Here is a 22,731-nt window from a genome sequence, read left to right on the forward strand (position 1 = left end):
GAGGTAAACATTCCAATACACCCCCAAGAGGGTCATCCTGTCCTGATTTTGATTTAATCAATTGTCCTTAGGAGCGCCAGCCTCCACCTCAGAGTCATCAATCTGCCCTTCCTTAATTATGCATGCGCATTGATGGTTCTCTGGTGTAGTTGTCTCTTCACTCCTTCTTCCTTGACCATCTGGCTATAACAATGGCCTTCATACCTTATCTTTTCCTCATGCATACATTCCTCATTCACACAAACAATCTTTTACAGAGACCTTCAAAGGTATACAACAGTTTTTATGTTGAGCAAGAAAAGGCAGTCTGTCAGATGCATTTCTACCAATGTCCCAGAGGGTCATTCCTTTCTGCTATTCAGAAAGGGTGGCTGGCAGGATGAAATCAAATCATACATTAATTCTCATAGTACAATTATAAAATCCTGCTCATACATAAGAACACAGTGAATATCTTCAAGGATGGGGGGAAAGGAGAGATAAAACAAATGGCAAACATTGTAATGGAGGTTCAGTAATTGGCAATTAAATATCCATTTTCTGGAGATTCTCTAGTCTAAGGTACTCATGGTTTGAAAGGAAGTAATTAAGGATGATATATAGAATCAGCCTGACCCTGAGCCATGATATTCCTGTTAAACTTCAAGAGATGAGTACACTCATTTTATTAACAGCAGCACTTGAATAAAAAGTGAAGCTATGAACAAATTTAGTAGCCATAGAATTGATCTAGTTCCCATGAAAATGGAAAGAAAAGAAAAAAAGAAAAAAAAAACCCAACAACCCTTGACATTAATGGGGGCTGGAACTGGTCTTTTAAGATTACTGCTAATCTAGAGGTAGAAATAACCTGGAAGTCTGAATATCACTGAATGACAAATATACAAATGTTCTTACCTGTATGTTTCTAATGATATTATGATCTTCTGGTAACTCAGGGTTAATTGCGATAACAATATCCTCATAGCCACCATTTTTCAGCTGTACCATAGAACCTCTCACCACAAGTATTAGAAATAAAAGAACCAAGCTCTTGAACAAACTCATTGTCCCGTTCTCCACAATTTTGTTATAAAAATGATGCACAGCAGCACTATTTATACAATTGCTTATTTACACAGAAGCAGGGCAGTCCTTAGCCATAGGGACCCCTCACTCCCCCCTCCCCTCCGGCAGGGCTTGGTTGGGTAAAGCTGCTTGGGAGGGCTTGCTGGCTGCATGCTGAGGAAGTGAAACTGAAAGAGACTCACTGGACAGCCAGTCCAAGCAGCAGGGGCTGGATTGGAATGCTCACACATTGCTGGCTGGGCTGGGGATAGGGTGACCAGATAGCATGTGTGAAAAATCAGGACAGGGGATTGGGGCAGGGTGACCAGATGTCCTGATTTTATAGGGCCAGTCCCAATTTTTGGGTCTTTTTCTTATATAGGCTCCTATTACCCCCCACCCCTGTCCTGATTCTTCACACTTGCTGTCTGGTCACCCTAGGTCGGGGGTAATTGGTGCCTATATAAGACAAAGCCACAAATATTGGGACTGGCCCTATAAAATCAGGACATCTGGTCACCCTAGCTGGGAGGGCGTCTTTCCCCCAGGCTGGCAGCGATTCATCTCATCTGGCAGGATGAGCTGCTGTGGCTCTGTGGGTGCCCCGTCCCTGAGATCAGATGCTGTGCTAACTTCACCATGGTCCGTGGTGCTGGTGGTGGTACCCAGTAGCGTGTGATTGGACCTGAGGGTTTGCTGCTGCTGTTGCCACTCTGCACCCCAAGAAGTGGATTTTGGGGTCCTACAGCTTTCCATCTATCTCCTCCTCTACCGTAGCTGTTGGACCAGCAGGCTGGGGGTGAGTCAAGCATGAAAGCAGTACTGTGTTGCCATTTAGATTGTCATTTAACAACTTTGTTTGCCAAAAATGCTTGCTAACAATCCTGAGTCCAATTTATATATAAATATTTTTAAAAATCAATATCTTAGCCAAAACCAGAAAATTAACAATTTTGACAATTATTTGTGACAAGTTTGGTTTGGGGCAGGGAGTGGGCCAGTTTTCATTAGAGGAACAAAAAATGTTGACTGGCTTTCCTATAGTCCTGTTACTGCTAAATAGAGCCCTCCAACAACTGTAATATGCTCATCTCCTTACTAGTGTATAGAGCAGGGGTAGACAACCTATGGCACACTTGCCAAAGGCGGAACATGAGCTGATTTTCAATGGCACTCACACTGCCTGGGTCCTGGCCACTGGTCCAAGGGGCTCTGCATTTTAATTTAATTTTAAATGAAGCTTCTTAAAACAAAGAGTTAAGAGAGGGCCCAATTTGTAATGCATATGGGAAAACAAATTTTTATAGTCTCAGAGGGTCATTTTGTTGGGGACTCTGGTACATTTTAAAAAACCTTATTTACTTAACATACAACAATAGTTTAGTTATATATTACAGACTTATAGAAAGAGACCTTCTAAAATGTTAAAATGTATTACTGGTTCGTGAAACCCTAAATTAGAGTGAATAAATGAAGACTTGGCACACCACTTCTGAAAGGTTGCCAACTCGTGGTGTAGAGTGACTGTATGTTGTAGTATGATTCTCTTGTTTTTTTTTCCAGTGAGTCAATATAGCTTTTGCCGGCCCAGAGGTTGGGCAGCCAATGTCTTACGTTTTCACAATGTTTTGTCCAACTTCCATAAAGTAAATACATGGTTAATATGAGTTTAAAAGGCCAGGGACACTTCCTTGTGAAGAATCTGTGCAGCAGATCATGCTAGAGCTGTGAAAATGTCAGTTTTTGATGGCATTATCATGTATTTCTGGGAGTGCCCAAAATGTGCTGCTATTGCTAACGTCTTTCCAAACAAAGAGAAGGCACAATAGGACTTCTGTAACATTTCTATGCTAGATGAGATGATTCTGTGCTGACTTCATTTTGGTCACTTTGTGCTTTACCTAGGAATAAAACTCCGGTTATGTCTTCCCACTACTTGAAAACCCTGCTTATTAAACTGGATAATGCCATTGATCTATTTACAGTATAAGGTTGATATAGAGTTGTAACTAACATTAAGACTGATGCCCACTATACAGTTAAAATTAAAAAATGGTTTTGTAAAAATGACATGGGTTTCCAACTCTACTGTTTCTCAATCAGGGTGGAGCGCCTTGTGAGGTCTCTTCACACTAGCTCAAGGTCACGGGCTCATGGCTATCCTATATTAGTTATTTTAAATAATATTTCTGATAATCTGACAATAATTTTAACAGTTATTTCTTTAAAAAACATTCTTATAAGTTATGTCATATCGAAAACAACTTTCCGGGTCACAAAAAAGAAAACAGAAAGATGAAATAGGATTAGCTATACAAACACAGAAGGGTTCTATACTTATGTTTGCACATCATGAAAACAACCAAGTTGATCAAGATCATCAAGTAACTGCTGAAGAAAATTTTTATGCAGACAAAGCTCAAGAAACGCAACAACACATGGAACAATCATTTGAAACAGATGCAGACACAAAACAAGAACTTACAACAGTTGAAACTACTAGCATGGAATATAGATGACATTGGCGCATGGCTGCAATCTTTAAACAACTATAATAAATAATTCTGTGCCATTATACTTGAGAAAGGCCAGTCTTGAATATCCTAAAGACATTAGAGGTAGGAAATTCACAGAAAACAATTACTACAAAAGTCTTTCTAACGGTGAAATTATCAACAGACGGTGGCTTGTGTACGCTAAATGCAAGATGCAGTATTTTGTTTCCCTTGCAAGATTTTTAATAGCTGCAATTTTAAGATAGCAGCCATCGGTATTAATGATTGGAAATCTTAGTCACACATTCCCGCAACATGAAAAGGCACAACACCACATTGAAAATATACACAAATGTTGTGAGCGGAGTGTAAGGTTAAAAAATCAGACAACTCTTGATGTTGTAAAAGTAGAATGAATTATATTGTAAAAATAGAAAGGATTAAAGAAATGCTGTCTGTACCGTTAAGCAAAATTGCTGGAATGCTGCAATCCAGGTGTCAGGAATACAGACATTAACACAGAGCAGTTGCACCATTTAAGGGCAATTGGTGAAGCATTAGCCTTATATCAATAAGAGTTAGTAAGGAAGTAGGATATGCATGCTGTGCCCCAGGTGAATTTTACTGTTTTGCTCTCTTTGTCCCTTTGTTTAATTCTTTTGTCTGTATAAATAAGACTGTTTGGGTCTTGCATGGCTGCTCACATTATCTGGGTGTTATTAGCAGAGCGCTGTGCTAATAAAACAGAGTGGTCTGACAAACTGTGAGTCCTGAGTCTAACTTTGACAATTTGGAGGTTCCAGCGTGATGGCAACCGTCTTCACTGAGGCTGCGTGATTCCTGAGCGTTTTGTAGGATGACCGTGGCAGCTGGCACCTGGACATTTGGCCTGAGCGGTCCTCCTTCTAAATGGAAGGGTGCACGACCACAGTGAAGTCTACGCCATCGAACCTGTTGGTTCCCACTCTGTTCTGGTAGGGGTCCCGGGATCTGACATCAGGAATCTGGTCAGGTAATTATTTCTGTGTTTTGTCCGGACTGAGGACTGTCCTGTCTCTGTGTCTATCCATCCTCCTGTGGAGTGTTTGAGTCTGGGTGCCCTCTCCGTCTGGGGATCAGCCGACCAAGGGGTTCCTGTCCCCGCGGTCTGAGTGAGTGGAATTTGCACAATCGCAGCCGCACCGCACTTTGGGTAAAACCCCTGGTGTGAAAGCAAGGGCGATTGAGGCAGTAGCCTGTGGGCTCCTTTTGTGTGTTGCACCGGGCATCGCTCTGACGAACCCGAATTTCCTTCTTGTGAGATTGGTGTGTGAAGTCCTCCTGTATGGGTAACCAGGTGTCTAAGTCGGGACAGTTCCCTAAACGAACGCCGGCTCATTTATGTATTTTAGGATGGGTCCGGACTCCTGTAAATTTCTGGGAAAATAGTCTAGGCTAACTCAGGGGGGATCCCAAAACTCAGTGGCCACTGTTAAAATCTTGGAACAAAGACCAAGTGGACATCTTAAAGGACAAATTCGGCCAACCTTAAACTAAATTGGCTAAAGGAGAGGTTAATTGTTTCATGCAGTGGTGGGAAGAGGCAAATCGTAGATGGACAGAATCAAAACTCGCCTCTCTCAAAAATTCAGATAATAAGTTAAAAGCTTTATTAAAAGCCTCCTCTCCCACCACCAGACCGAGCGCTCCCCTATATCCCGTTCTCAAAAAAACCCCACCCCAGATAGATCCAACCCCCTTCATATTCCCATCTCATTGTAAAAAGGACAAAAAGCCCCTTGTTCTGTTCCTCTTTGTTGTCTGCCTCAGAAACTGATTCTTTAGTGTTCCACTACCAATTCTGCAAGGGGGGGGCTCCTCAACTAGCCCCCACCCTTCCTGGTCCCTTTCCTTAAACATTTCTTTCAAAATTGTGAAATGACCACAATATCACTCACAAATGGTTCGTTGGAAAAAGCAGGATCGGGCCCAGACAAGCAGGCAAGCAACAGATAAACTGAAAAACAAGTTGGAAGCCCTAAGGGCATAGTGTCAGGAGAAAGAAAAGCAGTAATGCAGGCATGAATCCCTGGAACAATACTTAAAATAGTTAAATTTGATTCATGAAGGCATCATTTTGGGAGATAAACAAGTGATTTAAGGAAAGAGAGTGAAAAGTTAACTCTACAGAGGCTGGAGAGAATTAAGCAGTTAAACTTTGTGAAAATGTTAAAAAGGACCGTGTTAAAGAGAGAATTCTTGGTTTCTTTGCAGCCATTCTGAAGGAAAAATGGGCCCTTTTCCAAAAGAATGCCTGTAAATAATCCAAATATATGTACAGCTATGTAAAAACAAAGCAGTGTAAAGAAATGTTAAGAAAAAGAAAATGTGTATGTATCTATTTGTCTGTGAAAATATGTAAAGTTCTAAGAATCTAAACCAGCACAGCTGGTTTGTAAAACTCCTGTTTTGTAGGTGTAAGATAAATTGGTTTTGTTTTTGTTTTTAATGCGACTAAAAATTCATTTGTCTCTTTAATTCAAAGTTGCAAAACTGACAGACCTTTTTGCAAGACACGGGTAATTAGTGTTGTTTGGTTTGGAATTTAGCATTTAACCCTTAAGGGGTAACTTGATTCTTTACAAAATTTAAAATGTTTTTAAATAAAGACCAAGTTATGGCTTCAATAGGGCAGTCAAAATCAGGAGACTAGGGAGAGATTCTGGAGTCTTTTTGTTTGTTTGTTTGGTTGTTTTTTTGTAACAATAGCAGATAAGAGCTGTAGTAACTGAATAAAAAATTAACAGTGACCCTCTGAAGCAACAGCAGAGGTGAGGTGCACAAAACAAAAAGAAGCAATGTTAAAAACACTGAGCCTTAAAATGACTCTGTGTAATCAGACTGTCACTTTGATAAGGGTACATGAAAACTCGGTAAGAACAAAAACAGTTACACCTTATGTAAAAATTGATATGGCTAATGTTTTTAAAAAGTTATAGTATAGAAGGAATGTGCATTTTCCCTAGAACATGTGCAGAGTATATTGTAGAAAGGGGTAAAAGAAATGCAAATGAAACATGCTGCTAAATTAAAATCCTATTAGGGCTCCAAAAAGAGCCGCAATAGGCTGTGTTTTCTTTTTCAGATCCCTGTGTGTTAAGACAGAGTCTCTGAGCTCTGCTGATGGCTTTGAATCCAAAAACCAAGCCTGTGTTGATGCAAATTACCTAACTGATAAAGAAAGGTGAGGACTGCCAGCACAAAAGAAGCTGCAAATAAAGAACATACCTGGTCAGCAAACAAATTGCCTACATGAAAGGCATGGTATAACCAAATAGCTTTAATAGATTTAATGCTAATGTTATTGTTAATATTAAACATTGAAATAAATTTAATGTTAGTAAGTATCCCTGTAACAACATATAGTGTGTATGATTTTTGGAAAAATCCTTTAAGGTAATATGCTAATGATGCTTCTCAGCTATTACCTGTAAATAAACTTAAAGCTTAACACAGCAGGAAAAACATTACAAACTTGGTCTGCTATATAAGAGAAAAAGCTTAAGGTACACCACCTCATAAATTTAATAACTAAACAGTGGAATAATTTCCGCATATCCCTTAAAAAGTAAAAGCCTTTAAAACCTGTCCTGCCTATAAAACAAACAAACAACAACAACAAAAAACAATGTGGAAAACGGGACCATTCTTATTATACATGCAACCGTGACATGTTAAGAATTGCCACTGCAGAAAAACATAACAGCTTACCATTGGTATAACATATTTTCTGGAGGGTTTCCCACAACTACTAGCATACTAATGTTACTCCCCTAATTGTTTTTAGTTTTAAATTGTGTGTGTTTAATTAAAATATTTAAAAGGTGCTGTTGAATAAAACAAATGTAAGCAAAGCTAAAGCCACAGGCCCAAATCACCTCCCAGTATTTTCTATTACGTGGACTAAATAAGAAGTGACACTGGCAATTAATAATCTTAGTGTCAAAAGGGGGATATATAGGAGCAGGATTTTATAATGTCCCATAAGAATTAATGTGTGATTTGATTTCATCCTGCTAGCCACCCTTTTTGAATAGCAGAAAGAAATTGTTAGGCCTAAATAAAATGTAACCCAAAGCCAGTTGTGTCAACCTGAACAAAGTCAGGCTAACAGCCTAACAGAGGTTTATGGGTAATTTATAAGTGGAAAGTCCCAGGGAGTTGCAGGTCTGTCTCTCACAAAGTTAAGCAACCATGAGATAAGAAAGGGACTGCATTCCTAGCATGGTACCAAACGTACTGACGTAGAAACAATTCGTTTAAAGAACTCATAAGAAGCCAAGATTCCAAACTTCCAGACTCCCTGTGCAGTACTCCCTGTTTCTGTTCTATGTCTATTCCGAACAATTACATTTTAGATTGATTAGTGATTGTTAAGGTATCATAAATCATGTAAAACATTTAATCTTGTAGAACATAAAAAATGTATGTATGGTACAAGTTTCTAGTTTCAAAAGAAGGGGGGTGGCTACTTAACTAGGTAATTGCAATTATGATGATGCGATGGAACTGTCTATATAAACCTAGGTAATTTTGTAAAGAGGTTAGCTGGTTCTCTTTGGAGACGAGCTCGCTCTCTATTGTCGTGTGCACTCTTCAATAAAGAGCATTATATTTGAACTTTGCTGGTGTTGCCTGTCTCTCGCGGTCAGACAACGAACTTTGCCGTTTGGGGTACCAGAGTCCCCAACAACTTTTGGCGACTCCGCCGGGACTCGTCTGACTCTCCAGCGGGGGATTGGACACTGAGGCAATGCAGCGCGCATCTTCTGGTTTAGAAGAGCCTTGCCTAGTGATCTGATCTCTGTGTTGGCAATAAGGTGAGTTCTGTGAGCCAGCTGAAGCTCGTAGAAATCCAGCAATGTCCACCTACCCGTTGAGTAGGATCCAGGTTGCCTGGGTTTGAGTCCCAGTCCGGGTTTGCGCAGGATCCTTTTCTGGATTCCAGGTGTTCAAGTCCCTGGAAAGGTAAGCAAGTGCTCGACACAGGGAGGTGGGGGTTAGAGTCCCTTTTCCTCGACGCAAGATAGAAGGGTTAGAGTCCTTTCGTCAAGATGGGACAATTTGGCAGTAAATGCCCGGGGATCGCCCCGTTGTCTGTGATACTTAGAGATTGGAAGGAAATTTCTGGGACTACTGGTTTAGCTAAATCCAAGATGAAAAATTTGTGTCAAATTCAATGGCCTTCCTTTTCTGCTCATTTGTCCCCGACTAAGGATTGGCCAAGCTGCGGAACCTTTTCCGCAGACAGGATGAATTCCCTGCGGGATATTCTAGTTGATCTTAGACCGGGACAAATGAATTATCTATTTGTGTGGTATAATTATAAGCCAAAAGAAGGACGTACCGCTTTTGAAGCAGTTTGTTTAGAAGATTCCGTTAAAAAACCCCTATCTTATGCTCCGATAGTTCAGTCGGAAGGAGAGGAGGATAGGTATATTCCCTTTAATGTTCCTTTGCGGCGAAGTCCTAGAGGAGGGACAGATGTTTTGGAAGGGGAAACTTCTGAGGATAAACCAGAATTTCAAGCTCCTTTGCGAGCTTATCCTGTACCTCAGACTAGCGGATCGCCTACGATGGTGCTCACACATACGCCATTTACAACGGCAGATTTATTAAATTGGCAACGATCTATGCCCCGCCTTCAGGATAATCCTGAAGAGGTGGGAAGAATGTTTAAAACCATTTTTTCTATTCACGTACCAACCTGGGCAGATGTGAACCAATTACTAGATACCCTTCTAACTGAAGATGAGCGTCAAAGAGTTAAGGAAAAGGCTGTTGCATTTTATGGGATGACTCACAATGAAGCACTGCCCACAGCTGATCCTAATTGGGATCCGAATAAGGACGGGGATAAGGAAAAATTGAGTCAATATCGACAGGCTGCGTTAAAAGCAGCGGGAGAGGCTACCCCAAATTGGAGTAAGGTTACTGCATGTGTGCAGTTCTCTAATGAGCACCCCTCCAAGTTCTGCACTCGATTAACGAAGGAGGTTAGAAAACACAGTAATTTGGATATAGAATCAGAATCTGGACAAGAAATGATTAAGCTGGTATATATGGCACAGTGTGCAGAGGACATTGCAAAAAGGTTTAGGGAACATCCAGATGGAATGCAAGGCAAAAGCTTATCTGAAGTAGTTAGTATTGCTACCCATGTTTACAATGGGAGAAAAGAATTAAAAGAAAAGGAAAGAAAGAAGGGAAAAAGAAAGGATCTAAAGGATCAGGTGTCACTGTTAGCGGTGGTTATGTTGGGAGGCAGAGGAAGGGGCCGAGGCTGGAATCGCGGCTTCAGAGGTGGATGAGGGGGTGGATTCGGTAGGGGGCGCGGACAAGGTGGAAATGTGAGTTCCAGTAATACTGGATGCTATCAGTGTGGTGAAGAAGGACATTGGCAGAGAGAATGTCCCCTCAGACTAAAAGCTGACTGTAAACCTATAGCGGGTCAGTTCTCTGTGTATCATGAATGAAGGGAGGCACTGCTTCCCTGGGGTCCTGAAGTTTATGAAGCCGGAATGGTACAGTTTAAGTGTGACGCACGATTTCCAGTGGTTCCCCTGAAATTAGGGCACAAGACTTTTGAATTACTAGTAGATATGGCCGGGGGCCACTCATTCAGCTATACCTAAGGGAGTGGCACCAAAAAGCAGAATTGAAAAATGTGTAATAGGAGTTACTGGAAAACCTGAACAACATTTCATGACTAATGATTGTATAGCTACACTGGGTCCTATCTCAGTTCAGCATTCCTTTCTGCTAATGAATGGTCCGGTGAATTTATTAGGAAGGGATTTATTGTGTAAACTGCATGCTCAAATCTTTTGTACACCCAAAAGCATCTCCCTCTGATTCCCGGTAGAGAAAGCTTATCTGTTAATGCAGTTAACTGACCGTAATTGTGAAATGCTTCCCCTCCGAGTCCAGAATGAAGTTAACCCTATAGTGTGGGGAGGAAAGCATGATGTGGGGTTGGTGAAATCTGCTTTACTTCTAAATCCAGTGATAAAGGCGGACATGCCTCCTCCGGCTCAAAGACAATATCCCCTTAAACTCGAGGTTATACATGGACTTGAGCCCCTTGTGCAGAATTTTAAGAACAAAGGAATTTTGGTGCCGTGTATTTCTCCATGTAACACCCCCATTCTGGCTGTAAAAAAACCACAGCTTGGCTCTGATGGAAAACCTGTATATAGAATGGTGTAGGATTTGAGACTTATTAACCAGTATGTGATTCCAGAACATCCTGTGGTGACAAACCCAAGTACTATTTTAGCAATGGTACCGCCTGAAGCAGAGTGGTTTACTTGCATGGACCTGACAAACGCCTTTTTCTCTGTGCCGGTGGCCCCAGAAAAACAGTATCTTTTTGCATTTACTTGGGGGTTCCGGGTATAGCAGGAAAAGGGGATGAGAGGTTTTCCCTGGGACAACTCACTTAGACTAGAATGCCTCAAGGTTACGTGGAAGCCCTGGGTGTATTTGCTAGAGTTTTAGCAGAGGATCTAAAAGATGCTCAGCTGTCAGCTGCCTCTATCCTAGTGACTTATGCTGATGATATTTTGGTGGCTTCAAAAACTCAAGAAGACAATGAAGTTGACTCTGTCTATTTACTCAATCAGTTGGCAGTGAAAGGACATAATGTCAGTCCCACAAAGTTACAATGGGCCCGACAGGAGGTAAAGTACCTTGGGTACACTCTGGGCCCCGGAATCCGTAGTCTGGACACAAAACGAATTGAAGCTATTGTTAACATTCCTTTTCCTACCACTAAGCGAGGCATGCGGGGTTTTATTGGCATGATTGGATTTTGTCGTCCTTGGATTATTTTGGCTGGTGAATGGCTGAAGCCTTTACATGAACTAACTAAGGAAGAGGCCGAAGAGCCCCTACACCCAAACCCTGAGCAGCTAAACACTTTTAAAGCACTAAAAGAATCTCTCATTCGAGCTCCCGCATTAGGGCTACCCAATTACAATAAGTCTTTTGATTTGTATGTGCATGAAGTAAAGGGGGTGGCCTCGGGAGTACTAACACAGTCATTTGGAAATGCTCCGAGGCCAGTGGCATACCTTTCAGGACAGTTGGATCCAGTGGCTAAGGGACACCCTGGCTGCCTTAGGAATGTGGCAGCAGCTGCATTATTAGTGGAGAAGGCTCAAGAGATTGTTTTGGGACATCCTTTAACAGTGCACAGTCCCCATGCAGTAGCTAGTTTGTTGAATTCACAGCAGCATAAACATTTAACTAATCTAAGATTGTCAAGGTATGAAGTGACTCTACTAATGACCCACGGCGTTACTCTAAGGAGGTGTGCAACTTTAAATCTGGCTTCCCTGCTACCTCATGAAAATGGACAGGGAATGGTGCATGATTGTTTGCAGGTTTTGGATCAGGTCTCTACTCTGCGACCTGATTTGACTGATGTTCCTTTAATTGATCTGGAGTTAGAGTTGTCTGTAGATGGCTCTGCTTTTGTAAGAAATGGTGTTCGACGCTCTGGATATGCGGTTACAGATGGTCGTACAGTATTGATAGGAAGACCTTTGTCACCAGGGACAAGCGCTCAGTCAGCTGAATTACAGGCTTTAACTGCCGCCTGCTTATACGCCAGAGGAAAAAGGGTTAACATTTATACTGACTCTAAATATGCTTTTGGGGTGTGTCATGCTACCGGAGCTATTTGGAAGGAGAGAGGATTCATTACTTCCTCAGGCTCACAAATTGCTCAAGGAAAAGAAATAGCTGAATTGTTGCAAGCTATTCAAGCCTGTAAAGAGATTGCAGTTATTCACTTCCGGGCTCACACCAAACTGATCCTGTATCAGCAGGAAATCGGCTTGCCCTACAAAATACACAGTTGACTGTGAGTTCTCTGCTTTTAACCTGGCAACAGCAAGCCCCGGAGAGTGAAAAGAGACTTTGGGAAAAATGGGGAGCTAAGCCTAACTCAACCGGACTTTGGGAATAAAATGGTCGTTATGTGTTGCCTAAAAGTCATCAGGGTGAAGTAGTGCAACAAATTCATAGTAACATACATTTGGGGGCAAATAAGATGACCCTAATTGTTCTGAGACAATTTGTTTCTCCTGGACTTTATGAGGTAGCTAGAAGAATAGTGGAGAGGTGTGCCCTGTGTCAACAATGTAATCCAAAGGGTGTAAGTAAACAGGCACCACCGGGGCGGGGGGGTGCAAGCGGGCACTCAGACCTATGCAGCACCTACAGATTGATTTCACTAATTTACCTCTCTCTGAAGGGAAACAGCATTTGTTAGTTATAGTCAACCAGCTTACGGGATGGGTGGAAGCCTATCCTACAGCCCGAACTACTGCAACCACAGTATGTAAAATATTGCTTAATGAAGTGATCCCATGATTTGGCCCTCCTGAAGTAATAGATTCTGATCAAGGTACTCATTTCACGGCAAAGATTTGTAAAGAACTTACTGAAGCCGTGGGAACAAAATGGGTTTTTCATGCTCCATGGCACCCCCAGAGTTCGGGCCAGGTGGAGCGTATGAATGGAACTTTGAAAAATATTTTAACAAAATTGTGCCAAGAGCTCCAGCTGAAATGGACAAAGGTTCTGCCTCTTGCACTCTACGCTATCCGAACATCTCCTAATGCTAGAACCAAATTGGCTCCCTATGAACTTTTGTTTGGACATGTGCCTCCAACTTTTGCCCCTTTGATATCAGTTAATAGTGACTATGACATGACAGCTGAAACAGAGAACTATGTACAGGGATTACAGCACCATCTAGTAACATTGCAACAGTACTCTGCACATTCCCAATCCTTACCACTGTGGGAAGCTGTTCATTCTTTTTTGCCAGGTGATTCTGTGTGGGTAAAAGCATATAAGAAGACCCCACTCCATCCACAGTGGCTGGGACCCTTCGAGATCTTTCTGGTGAGCCCTACTGCCATCCGAGTAAAGGAGCTACCTACTTGAATCCATCACACCAGAGTCAAGAGGAGCACCGCTTGGGAACCTGACCTGAAAAAAGGTTCCCCTGAAGTAGACGACGTTGGACTTCACGGGTGCCACGTACGTTCACCCTACTGCAAACTGGGTGAACCAGAAGCAGACAACAGCAGTGCCCCAGACAAATGGACTGTTACCCCAGTGGACGACCTGAAGCTCCAACTGCAACTGAAGAAACCTTAACTTGGTTGTGTCTTTTCCCAAAAGGACAGCCCAACCTATTAGCATGGGTTTTTCTGTTTTTATTATTTGTTATTCTTCTTTTGGGGGGTTTTGGCGAGTTGAAACTTTAGTATCTTATAGTTCTAATACCTTTATTCACCTTGCCCATGAAATGAAGGCTCGAATGCCAGCTTTGCGGAATACCTCGTGCTGGGTGTGTTCACGCATGCCTGCAGATAGTCAAAAGGGTTTCCCCATGGTTCCTATTCCCCTTAGTGCTATGAATATGACCTGGACTCCATCATGGAAGGATGTCTCAGGAAATTTAAACATTACCTGGGCTGACACTGGTATTTCCAAAGATAGGTACCTGATAGTTTGGAAAAGAGTTGGCCAGTGGTGTATTTTAAGAAATGGAAAGGTAGCACTAGGAAATAGTGAGTGCAAAGCTTACTATAATGGCACTCATTATGGGTCCAAGCGAGGTTCTGACATATCCCTTGTGGACAGGGTAAGGTCTTGCTCCTCTGCTTGGTATAATTTTTCTGGAAATAATTGTAGTATGCATGGTTAGCACCATTTTTTTGTATGAAGGACAAAAGGTAATAGAAACTATTGTTTCTTCCTGCACACTCCAGTATAATTTCTCAAATCATACTTTATGTTTGTGTACTACAAATTCTTCTACAGATATCACTCATTCTTCTTCAACTGGATTTTCCCTTCTCCCAGCCTGGACTGGAAGATACAGGTGGTTAGCAAAAACTCTCCGCACCCTTTTCGGAGTATACTGGGTATGCGGTAACAAGGCATATCTAGCCCTCCCTCCATCATGGAGTAGATCCTGTTACTTGTCTTGGTTAGAACCCCCTATGGTTTATCGCGTGCATTTACCCATGGGAAATATCCGAAATGTAAGGGGGGCGGAGAAGGACATTAAAGAATCTCGTCCCCTTACTTGGCGGGCCCTAACTGACTGGACAGGTGCCTGTGCAGGTTTTGTATTTGCTTGTGGAGGAACCACTTGGCGAATCGGGGAGGGAATCATGAGACTCCAAGGGGTCTTGGAAATAATGGCCAATGACACTGCCACTGCCTTGGTAGGTTTGGCAACTGAACAAAAGAAACTAAGACAAATGGTTCTCCAAAATCGCTTGGCACTGGACATCTTGCTGGCCTCACAAGAAGGAACATGTGCTTTAATTGGACAAGAGTGTTGTGTTTATGTCCCTGATATGTACAATGCCACATGGGAGAGAGCAGATCACTTCGTGCAAGTGGCAAAGGACCATGGAGGGGAGCGAAGTGAGTCTTGGTGGAGTAACCTGTTTAATTGGTTCCCAAACATAGGGGGATGGCTCCACAACTTGCTTCGCAGTGCAGCCGTAATAATTTGTGGCCTGCTGGTCCTATATGTTATGATCCAAGGTGGCTGCTGGATGGGCACTCGACTCTGCCCTAAGCAGTTGTTTTGTTGTCCCAAGAGTCCCGTTACGGTCCTCTAGGGATAAAGGGGGGATTGTTAGGCCTAAATAAAATGTAACCCAAAGCCAGTTGTGTCAACCTGAACAAAGTCAGGCTAACAGCCTAACAGAGGTTTATGGGTAATTCATAAGTGGAAAGTCCCAGGGAGTTGCAGGTCTGTCTCTCACAAAGTTAAGCAACCATGAGATAAGAAAGGGACTGCATTCCTAGCATGGTACCAAACGTACTGACATAGAAACAATTCGTTTAAAGAACTCATAAGAAGCCAAGATTCCAAACTTCCAGACTCCCTGTGCAGTACTCCCTGTTTCTGTTCTATGTCTATTCCGAACAATTACATTTTAGATTGATTAGTGATTGTTAAGGTATCATAAATCATGTAAAACATTTAATCTTGTAGAACATAAAAAATGTATGTATGGTACAAGTTTCTAGTTTCAAAAGAAGGGGGTGGCTACTTAACTAGGTAATTGCAATTATGATGATGCGATGGAACTGTCTATATAAACCTAGGTAATTTTGTAAAGAGGTTAGCTGGTTCTCTTTGGAGACGAGTTCGCTCTCTATTGTCGTATGCACTCTTCAATAAAGAGCATTATATTTGAACTTTGCTGTTTGGGGTACCAGAGTCCCCAACAAAATGACCATCTGGGACTATAAAATTTTGTTTTCCCATATGCATTACAAATTGGGCCCTCTCTTAACTCTTTGTTTTAAGATTTAGTTAGTAAAAGTCAGGATTCTCTATTGTGTCTATGTTAAGTAAATTAGAGAAACATTGAAGGCCTGGGTCTCAATGTAAATTGTCTTGGTTATTGATTGTAAAACTTAGCAAGGTTTAATTTGCAATGCCATTTTTCTCGATATAAAATACTGCTGTTTGTATTCTCAATCTGTTTGTGTAAATGAGAAATGTATGCAACAGGAAAAGATAAGGTGTAAAGGCCATTGTTATAGCCAGAGTCAAGAAAGAAGTAGTAAAGAGACTTAAAGAACATCAAAGAATCATCAGGCACTGCTTACTAGCCAGACGGCTGTTAAACTGTCTGGCATCGCAGAGTGGATACATGCTTCACAGTGTAAGAATGCACCACCCCCAGCGAACCAATCGTCACCTCAGAACCACACAGAGTCAATTTTGACTCCAGAAGGTGAGTAAAGGAACAGCCTGCAATACCTTACAATCTACGTTCTTGCAAGGGTTGCCAGAAGCAGACGACTACCTGAAGCAAGGCCCAAAAAAAAGCAGTAGTGAGCCTAGTGCCTGCTGTCTGGTGGACATAAAACTGTGACTCCAGTTCCCTCAGTTGAGGTTATCAGAACTAGAAGGGCCCTGCCTCCAACATGCGCCTCTGGTGGTGCCTGTTCCTCGGCAGTTGGTGTCTTAAGGTCTGGCGAGTCCACAATGACAATTCTTTATCCAGCAGCAAGTGTGTATAGCCCATACCCTTAATATTTCTAAATGCTGGGTCTGCAGCCACATCCGAGCCCACTCTCAAACTGATGTTCCTGTCCTGGCTATCCCACTCAATTCCCCAGACCTCACTGGAGGACCTTCTCCGTTTAACACAATATGGAACAGCAATGACACCTGGGAAGAGGCTATTGGCAGTTCCTTTATCCCACTTGGAGGAGTAATACACCAGGCAAAAAGGCTCCTGAGGTTACAAAAATAGTTAAAATAATGGCAAATAAAACTGGAGAAAGTTTAAGAGCCCTGGCCAAAGAAACAGGGGTGATCTGACAGATGGCCCTCCAAAACCATCAGGCATTGAACATAGTGCTGGCGGCCAAAGGAGGGTACTGTGCTCTCGTTGGAAAACACCACCAATGAGGTAACAGATCGCACTAGCCACTTAGAACAAATCACATATCTTCCCCATAAAGAGCCGAGTTCTTTATGAAAATGGCTAAGTAACCTGTTCAATTTCTCTGGCATAGGAAACTGGTTGTTTCAGGGAGCCCTGACTATCCTGTTTGGAATCCTAGTAATTTTTGTATGTCTTGTGTAAAATATGCCTGTTGTATCCAGAATTGTGTAAAATATGCCACCCAGGTGATTGCCCAAAAACAGAGTGCTAATATAATGATTTTGAATATCGCTAATGAACAAAAAAATAAAGAACGGTTAATATGTGAAACCCAGTCCAATGTTGGTCATGGCGAAGCATGACCAAAAGGAGGGATTGTAAAAGTAGAATGAATTATATTGTAAAAATAGAAAGGATTCAAGAAATGCTGTCAAAATTGCTGGAATGCTGCAATCCAGGTGTCAGGAATACAGACATTAACATAGAGCAATTGCACCATTTAAGGGCAATTGGTGAAGCATTAGCCTTATATCGATAAGAGTTAGTAAGGAAGTAGGATATGCATGCTGTGCCCCAGGTGAATTTTACTGTTTTGCTCTCTTTGTCCCTTTGTTTAATTCCCGCTCTTTTATCTGTATAAATAAGACTGTTTCGGTCTTGCATGGCCGCTCACATTATCTGAGTGTTATTAGCACAGCGCTGTGCTAATAAAACAGAGTGGTCTGACAAACTGTGAGTCCTGAGTCTAACTTTGACAATGTCCAAAATCAAAGATTGATGGAGTCAGAGAATCAGCATTGGTGTAGTGTTCTTGACCATGTATTATCTATTGTTGAATATCTATCAACAAACAATCTTGCTTTTAGAGGAAGTGTTGAGAAATTATTCCAGCCCAAAAATACTGGGAAAATTTGACACAGTGATGAGTGAACATCTCCGAAGAGTAACTGAAAATGAAATACATGACCACTATTTGGGACCAAAAATTAAAAATGAATTGATCGTGCTAAAGAGTGATAAATTGAAAGACAAAATTGTTTCATTGGTTACTTTGGCAAAATATTTTGCCGTAATTCCAGGTTGCACTCCGGACATAAGTCATCAAGAACAGATGTCAATAGTAGTGATATTTGTCGACATTAATGATTCAGCACAGATTACAGTTAAGGAATCATTTATCACATTTTTAGAAGTAGTGGACATTACAGGTTTTGGACTTCTTCAAGCTCTCCTTGATGAACTAAAATGAATGGGATTGTCCGAATGAATATTAGAGAACAAGGCTATGATAATGATGCCAATACAAGAGGATGCATTTCTGGTATGCAAGCTAGATTGCTGGCATAAAATCCACGAGCCTTTTTTGTTCCGTATGCATGCCACAGCCTTAATTTGATTTTGTGCGATATGGCCAAGTCTTCTGTAGAAGCTATTTCTTTTTTTGGTTTGCTGCAACGCATTAATGTTCTCTTTTCAGCTTCCACTCAATGATGGCAAATATTCAAAGCACATGTCAATGATATCACCATTAAGCCTCTATCTGAGACACACTGGGAAAGCAGAGTAGAAAATGAAAAAACATTGAAATATCAATCTGAGGAAGTTTAAGAAGCACTGGTTGCTATTTCGGAAGAAGCTAGATACCTAAAAGCTAAAAGTGAAGCACAGTCATTGGCCTCTGAAATATCCAGCTTCAAGTTTCTAACATCTGTAGTAATCTGATATGACTTTCTTGTTAAAATCTCAAGTGTAAGCAAAATAATGCAGAATCCAATGATGCAGCTTGATTCAACACTTACCTTACTAAACAACACACAAGACTTTTTAGTGAAATACAGAGAAAATGGATTCAAAGATGCACAGGTTACAGCGAGAGAACTTGCACAGGCACTCGGTGTAGAACCAAAATTTCGATGTCTGAATGTGACACGAGTTTCAAGGAAAAAACGGCAAGCGGACTATGAAGGAGCAGATGAGCCCATAGAGGATCCAGAAAAGACATTTGAGGTTGAATTTTATATTGTTGTGAAAAGCAATATGTGCATTTGATGAAAGGTTTAATACCTTACGAGTACACCATGAGCAGTTTGGGTTTTTGTTTGACATAACTAAATTCAATGAAATAGGAAAACAAGAGCAGCAAATTACAAAGTGCAAGAACCTAGAGAGCCTTCTGAAGCACCTTGATAGTTTTGATTTAAATGGACTTGAACTGTACGAAGAATTGACTACATTGTCATCAATGTTGCCACATGCAAAGTCGGTGATGGACATTGTATAGTTTATTCATACCAGCAAACTTGTTGACATATATCCTAATGTGTACATTGCCACTTGTATTCTACTGACAATTCCTGTAACAGTAGCATCAGGAGAACAGAATTTCTCAAAACTGAAGCTCATTAAAAACTATCTCCGTTCTCCAATAAAATGTTGACAAATTAAAAAAATTATATTATTTGCATCATTCTGTCAATACATCAGAATTTTTAGCGCTACTTCTTCAGTGCAAGTATAGTCCATCAGCATTACAGTGTGCTTAATTAAGTTAAACTGTTTTTAATAAAGTGCATGTGGCAGGTTTTCCAGTACTGTAAGCTTATGGTTGTGTTGCTAAGAATAAGTCGGGCATCGGGCATAAGCTTTTGTGGGTGAAAAACCCACTTCTTGCATCTGTTAGTCTTTACGGTGCCACAGGACTCCTTGTTATTTTTATAGTTGAATGATGATAGCTCTTTACCTGCTTCAACACATTGAGGCTGCATTCATCTAAAGCCACTGATGCAGGCAAACTGACAAAGACATGTCCAAGTTGAAATATTTCTTGAAGCAATTCCTTTGGCTTGCAATCCAATTTAAAGTTCGGGGAATATATTCATTTGAGGAAGATGACCTCGTCACTGAGATCTTTTGAGATTTCTTTGTTGTACTGTTGCTGAAATCGTTCAGCTGCAGAAAGTAGATCTTCATTACTCAGTCTGTTGTACTGCCAAAGACACCCAAAAAGAGGACAAATTATTCACAGTGACTCAAATCGACGTGTAAGACCTGACTGAATAGAATCAATGATGACAAGGAAGACATTGACCCTATGTAGCCTATCCACACTTGAAATATTCTGCTGTAAATAGGTAGCTTATCAACACTTGAAATCCTCTACTGTAAATGTACACAAATGCTGAATAGTATAGAAATGCTGATAAGACTTAAAAAGAAGGAATACTAATTAAGAACACAAAATGAAACAGTCAGGTTATTATCCTTATCACTGAATCAAAACTCAAGCATGCAAGGTGTAATATAACAGGCTGAGGTGAAGACAAAGGGATGACATATCTATGGTAAACACAGACACGGATGCAACAGAGGGATAATGTCCAAAAGTTTCAAATGTGTGTCTTCACAAAACTCTCTGTACAAGATTATCTTAATAAATGTTCACCTTGAATCTGGGCCTATAGACTACGAAAGCCTATGAAGATGACCAAGCTACCAAGCTAGGGCTGGACCAACCAACCAGTCACCTCTTTTAGCCACCATATGAAGATAATAATGAGGAATTCTCACACAAAAATAATTCCTTAGTCAGCTAGACATAAAACTATAAAGACACTAAAATGTAACAATGCTCTACCTTTCAACGTGCACTTGATCCGGCACCAGCCACTAGTAGTGGTTTGTTTATATAATCAGCTGATCTGAGAGGACACGTTCATCACGGTCTAATGTTGTGCCATCAGAACCAATATATTTTTATTAATATTTATGAACATTTTAAACTCTTTAATATGATAAAATCTCTATCAGTTAACAAAAAAAATGTCTTTTACCAAATCACATCTCTTATTTGCTTAAATTTGCAGCTCTAAGCTGAGAGAGTGTGTCGCATTTTGGTCCAATAGGGATGCGCATAAAAACAAATTGCGAAACTTATCAAATACTAAAAAATTAACAAGTGTGTACATTTGAGACCCCTTTGAGCTTGAGGCCCAGGCCAAATGGCCCTCCTCCCCCCACCTTCCCCGACTGGCCCTGTATGTACTACTGAATGGGACAAATGCAGATTAAGTGGCAAGGGGAGATCAGTGCTAATCTATGTGATTTGAGAGAGAAATTCCATATGGAATGTATCAGAGGAACTATTCGTTTTCATTAGATGCTTTAGTTTAAATAGTACTATAGAAATTTGTCATACCTGCCAATATCTGAAATCTACTAAATAAAGAAAATAAAATAGGGACAATTGTTATGTACTGTATGTAATTTTATATTCTGTGTAATTTAAATTGTTTTCCTTTTTGTAGAGAGAACACTTCCACTCGGCTTAGCTGTGTTACTTCAACAATGCATATAACTGCAGTCACAATTCACAGATGCATCGATTTTAAGGCCACCAGGGAACCATGGGATGATCTAATCTGACTATCTGTATAATACAGGCAATTGAATTTTATGATGACTAAAGCATGTCTTCCAGAAAGGTCCCAATCTGAAGACTTCAACTGATGGAGAATCCACCACTTCTCTTGGCAGTTTGTTTCAATGATTTATCAGTGATACTGTTAACAGTGTGTGACTTAGTTCTAATTTGAATTTGTCTGCTTTTAACTTCCAGTCCTTGGTTCTTGTAATGACCTTCTCCATGAGATTAAAGAGCCTGGTATATTAAGGAGATTAATGCCTAGTATATTCTTCCAAGGAAGGTATTTACACACCCAAGTCATTGCTTGATTGTTTTTAAATCAACTAAATAAATTGAGCTTCTGAAATCTCTCACACTGAGATACGTTTACCAAACTTTGAATCATTCTTGTAGCTATTCTATGAACTCTTTCCAATTTTCCAACATCCTTTCCAACAATGTTCCGGTATTGGTCTCACCAGTGTCGCATATAGAGAGGCAATCTTCTCCCTGCTACTATTCACAACTCCCCCTTTATACATCCTAAGATTGAATTGGACCTTTTGGCCACAGCACAGCACTGGGAGCTCACGTTGAGTTGTTTGTCCACTCTGACCCCTAAATCCTTTTCACAGTCATTGCTTTCAGAGATACAGTTCCCCATTCTCCATGACCTGCATTCTTTGTTCCTAGATATATAATTTGACATTTGGCTGTATTCAAATATATTTTTGTTTGACTCAGCACAGCTTACCTAGCTATCCAGATCACTCAGTATGACTGTCATGGCCTCATCATTATGTACCACTCTCCCAATCTTTGTGTCATCCCTAAATTTTATCTGCAGTGATTTTATTTACTTTCAAATCATTGATAAAAATATTGAATAGTCTTGGGCAGAGAACCAATGCCTTGGTAACCCCACTAACTACACCCTCATTTGATGATGATTCCCCAACAACAACTATTTTTTGAGAGCTGTCAGTAAACTAGTTCTTAATCCATTTAATGTGTGCTCTATTGATAATGTATAGTGCTGATTTTTAATCAGAATGTCAAGCAGTGCTAAGTCAAACACCTTACAAAATATAAGTAAAAGATAAGTGTGTAGAGGTCATACTCAACCAAACTTGGAATCTTATCAAAAAATCAAACCAGGTTTGTTTGACAAGACCTATTTTCCATAAAATCACATCATTTACATTCATTATATTCCCATCATTTAATACTTTATGGGTTGAATCTCATATCAGCTTTTCCATTAATTTGCCCAGGACTGATGTCAGGCTAACCAGCC

General features: G+C 40.8%; 1 protein-coding gene and 1 long non-coding RNA gene across 2 annotated transcripts in view; one reads left to right on the top strand and one right to left on the bottom strand.

Annotated features, from left to right (window-relative positions):
• LOC120370870 (calcium-activated chloride channel regulator 1-like) overlaps positions 1 to 1,088 on the bottom strand; it is a 38,654-nt gene extending 37,566 nt beyond the window's left edge. The window contains exon 1 of the mRNA XM_039486145.1: positions 898 to 1,088. Within this exon, the coding sequence (XP_039342079.1) occupies positions 898 to 1,047 (150 nt within the window). The 5' untranslated portion in view covers positions 1,048 to 1,088. The remainder of the gene's footprint in view (positions 1 to 897) is intronic.
• The window catches only part of LOC120370875, a 63,333-nt gene extending 41,663 nt beyond the window's left edge, over positions 1 to 21,670 (top strand). The window contains exon 6 of the long non-coding RNA XR_005584007.1: positions 21,337 to 21,670. This is a non-coding gene — a long non-coding RNA (uncharacterized LOC120370875). The remainder of the gene's footprint in view (positions 1 to 21,336) is intronic.
• Positions 21,671 to 22,731: the final 1,061 nt, after the last annotated feature.

Source organism: Mauremys reevesii, linkage group 8 (genome assembly GCF_016161935.1).
Source record: "Mauremys reevesii isolate NIE-2019 linkage group 8, ASM1616193v1, whole genome shotgun sequence".
Taxonomy (NCBI): domain Eukaryota; kingdom Metazoa; phylum Chordata; order Testudines; family Geoemydidae; genus Mauremys; species Mauremys reevesii.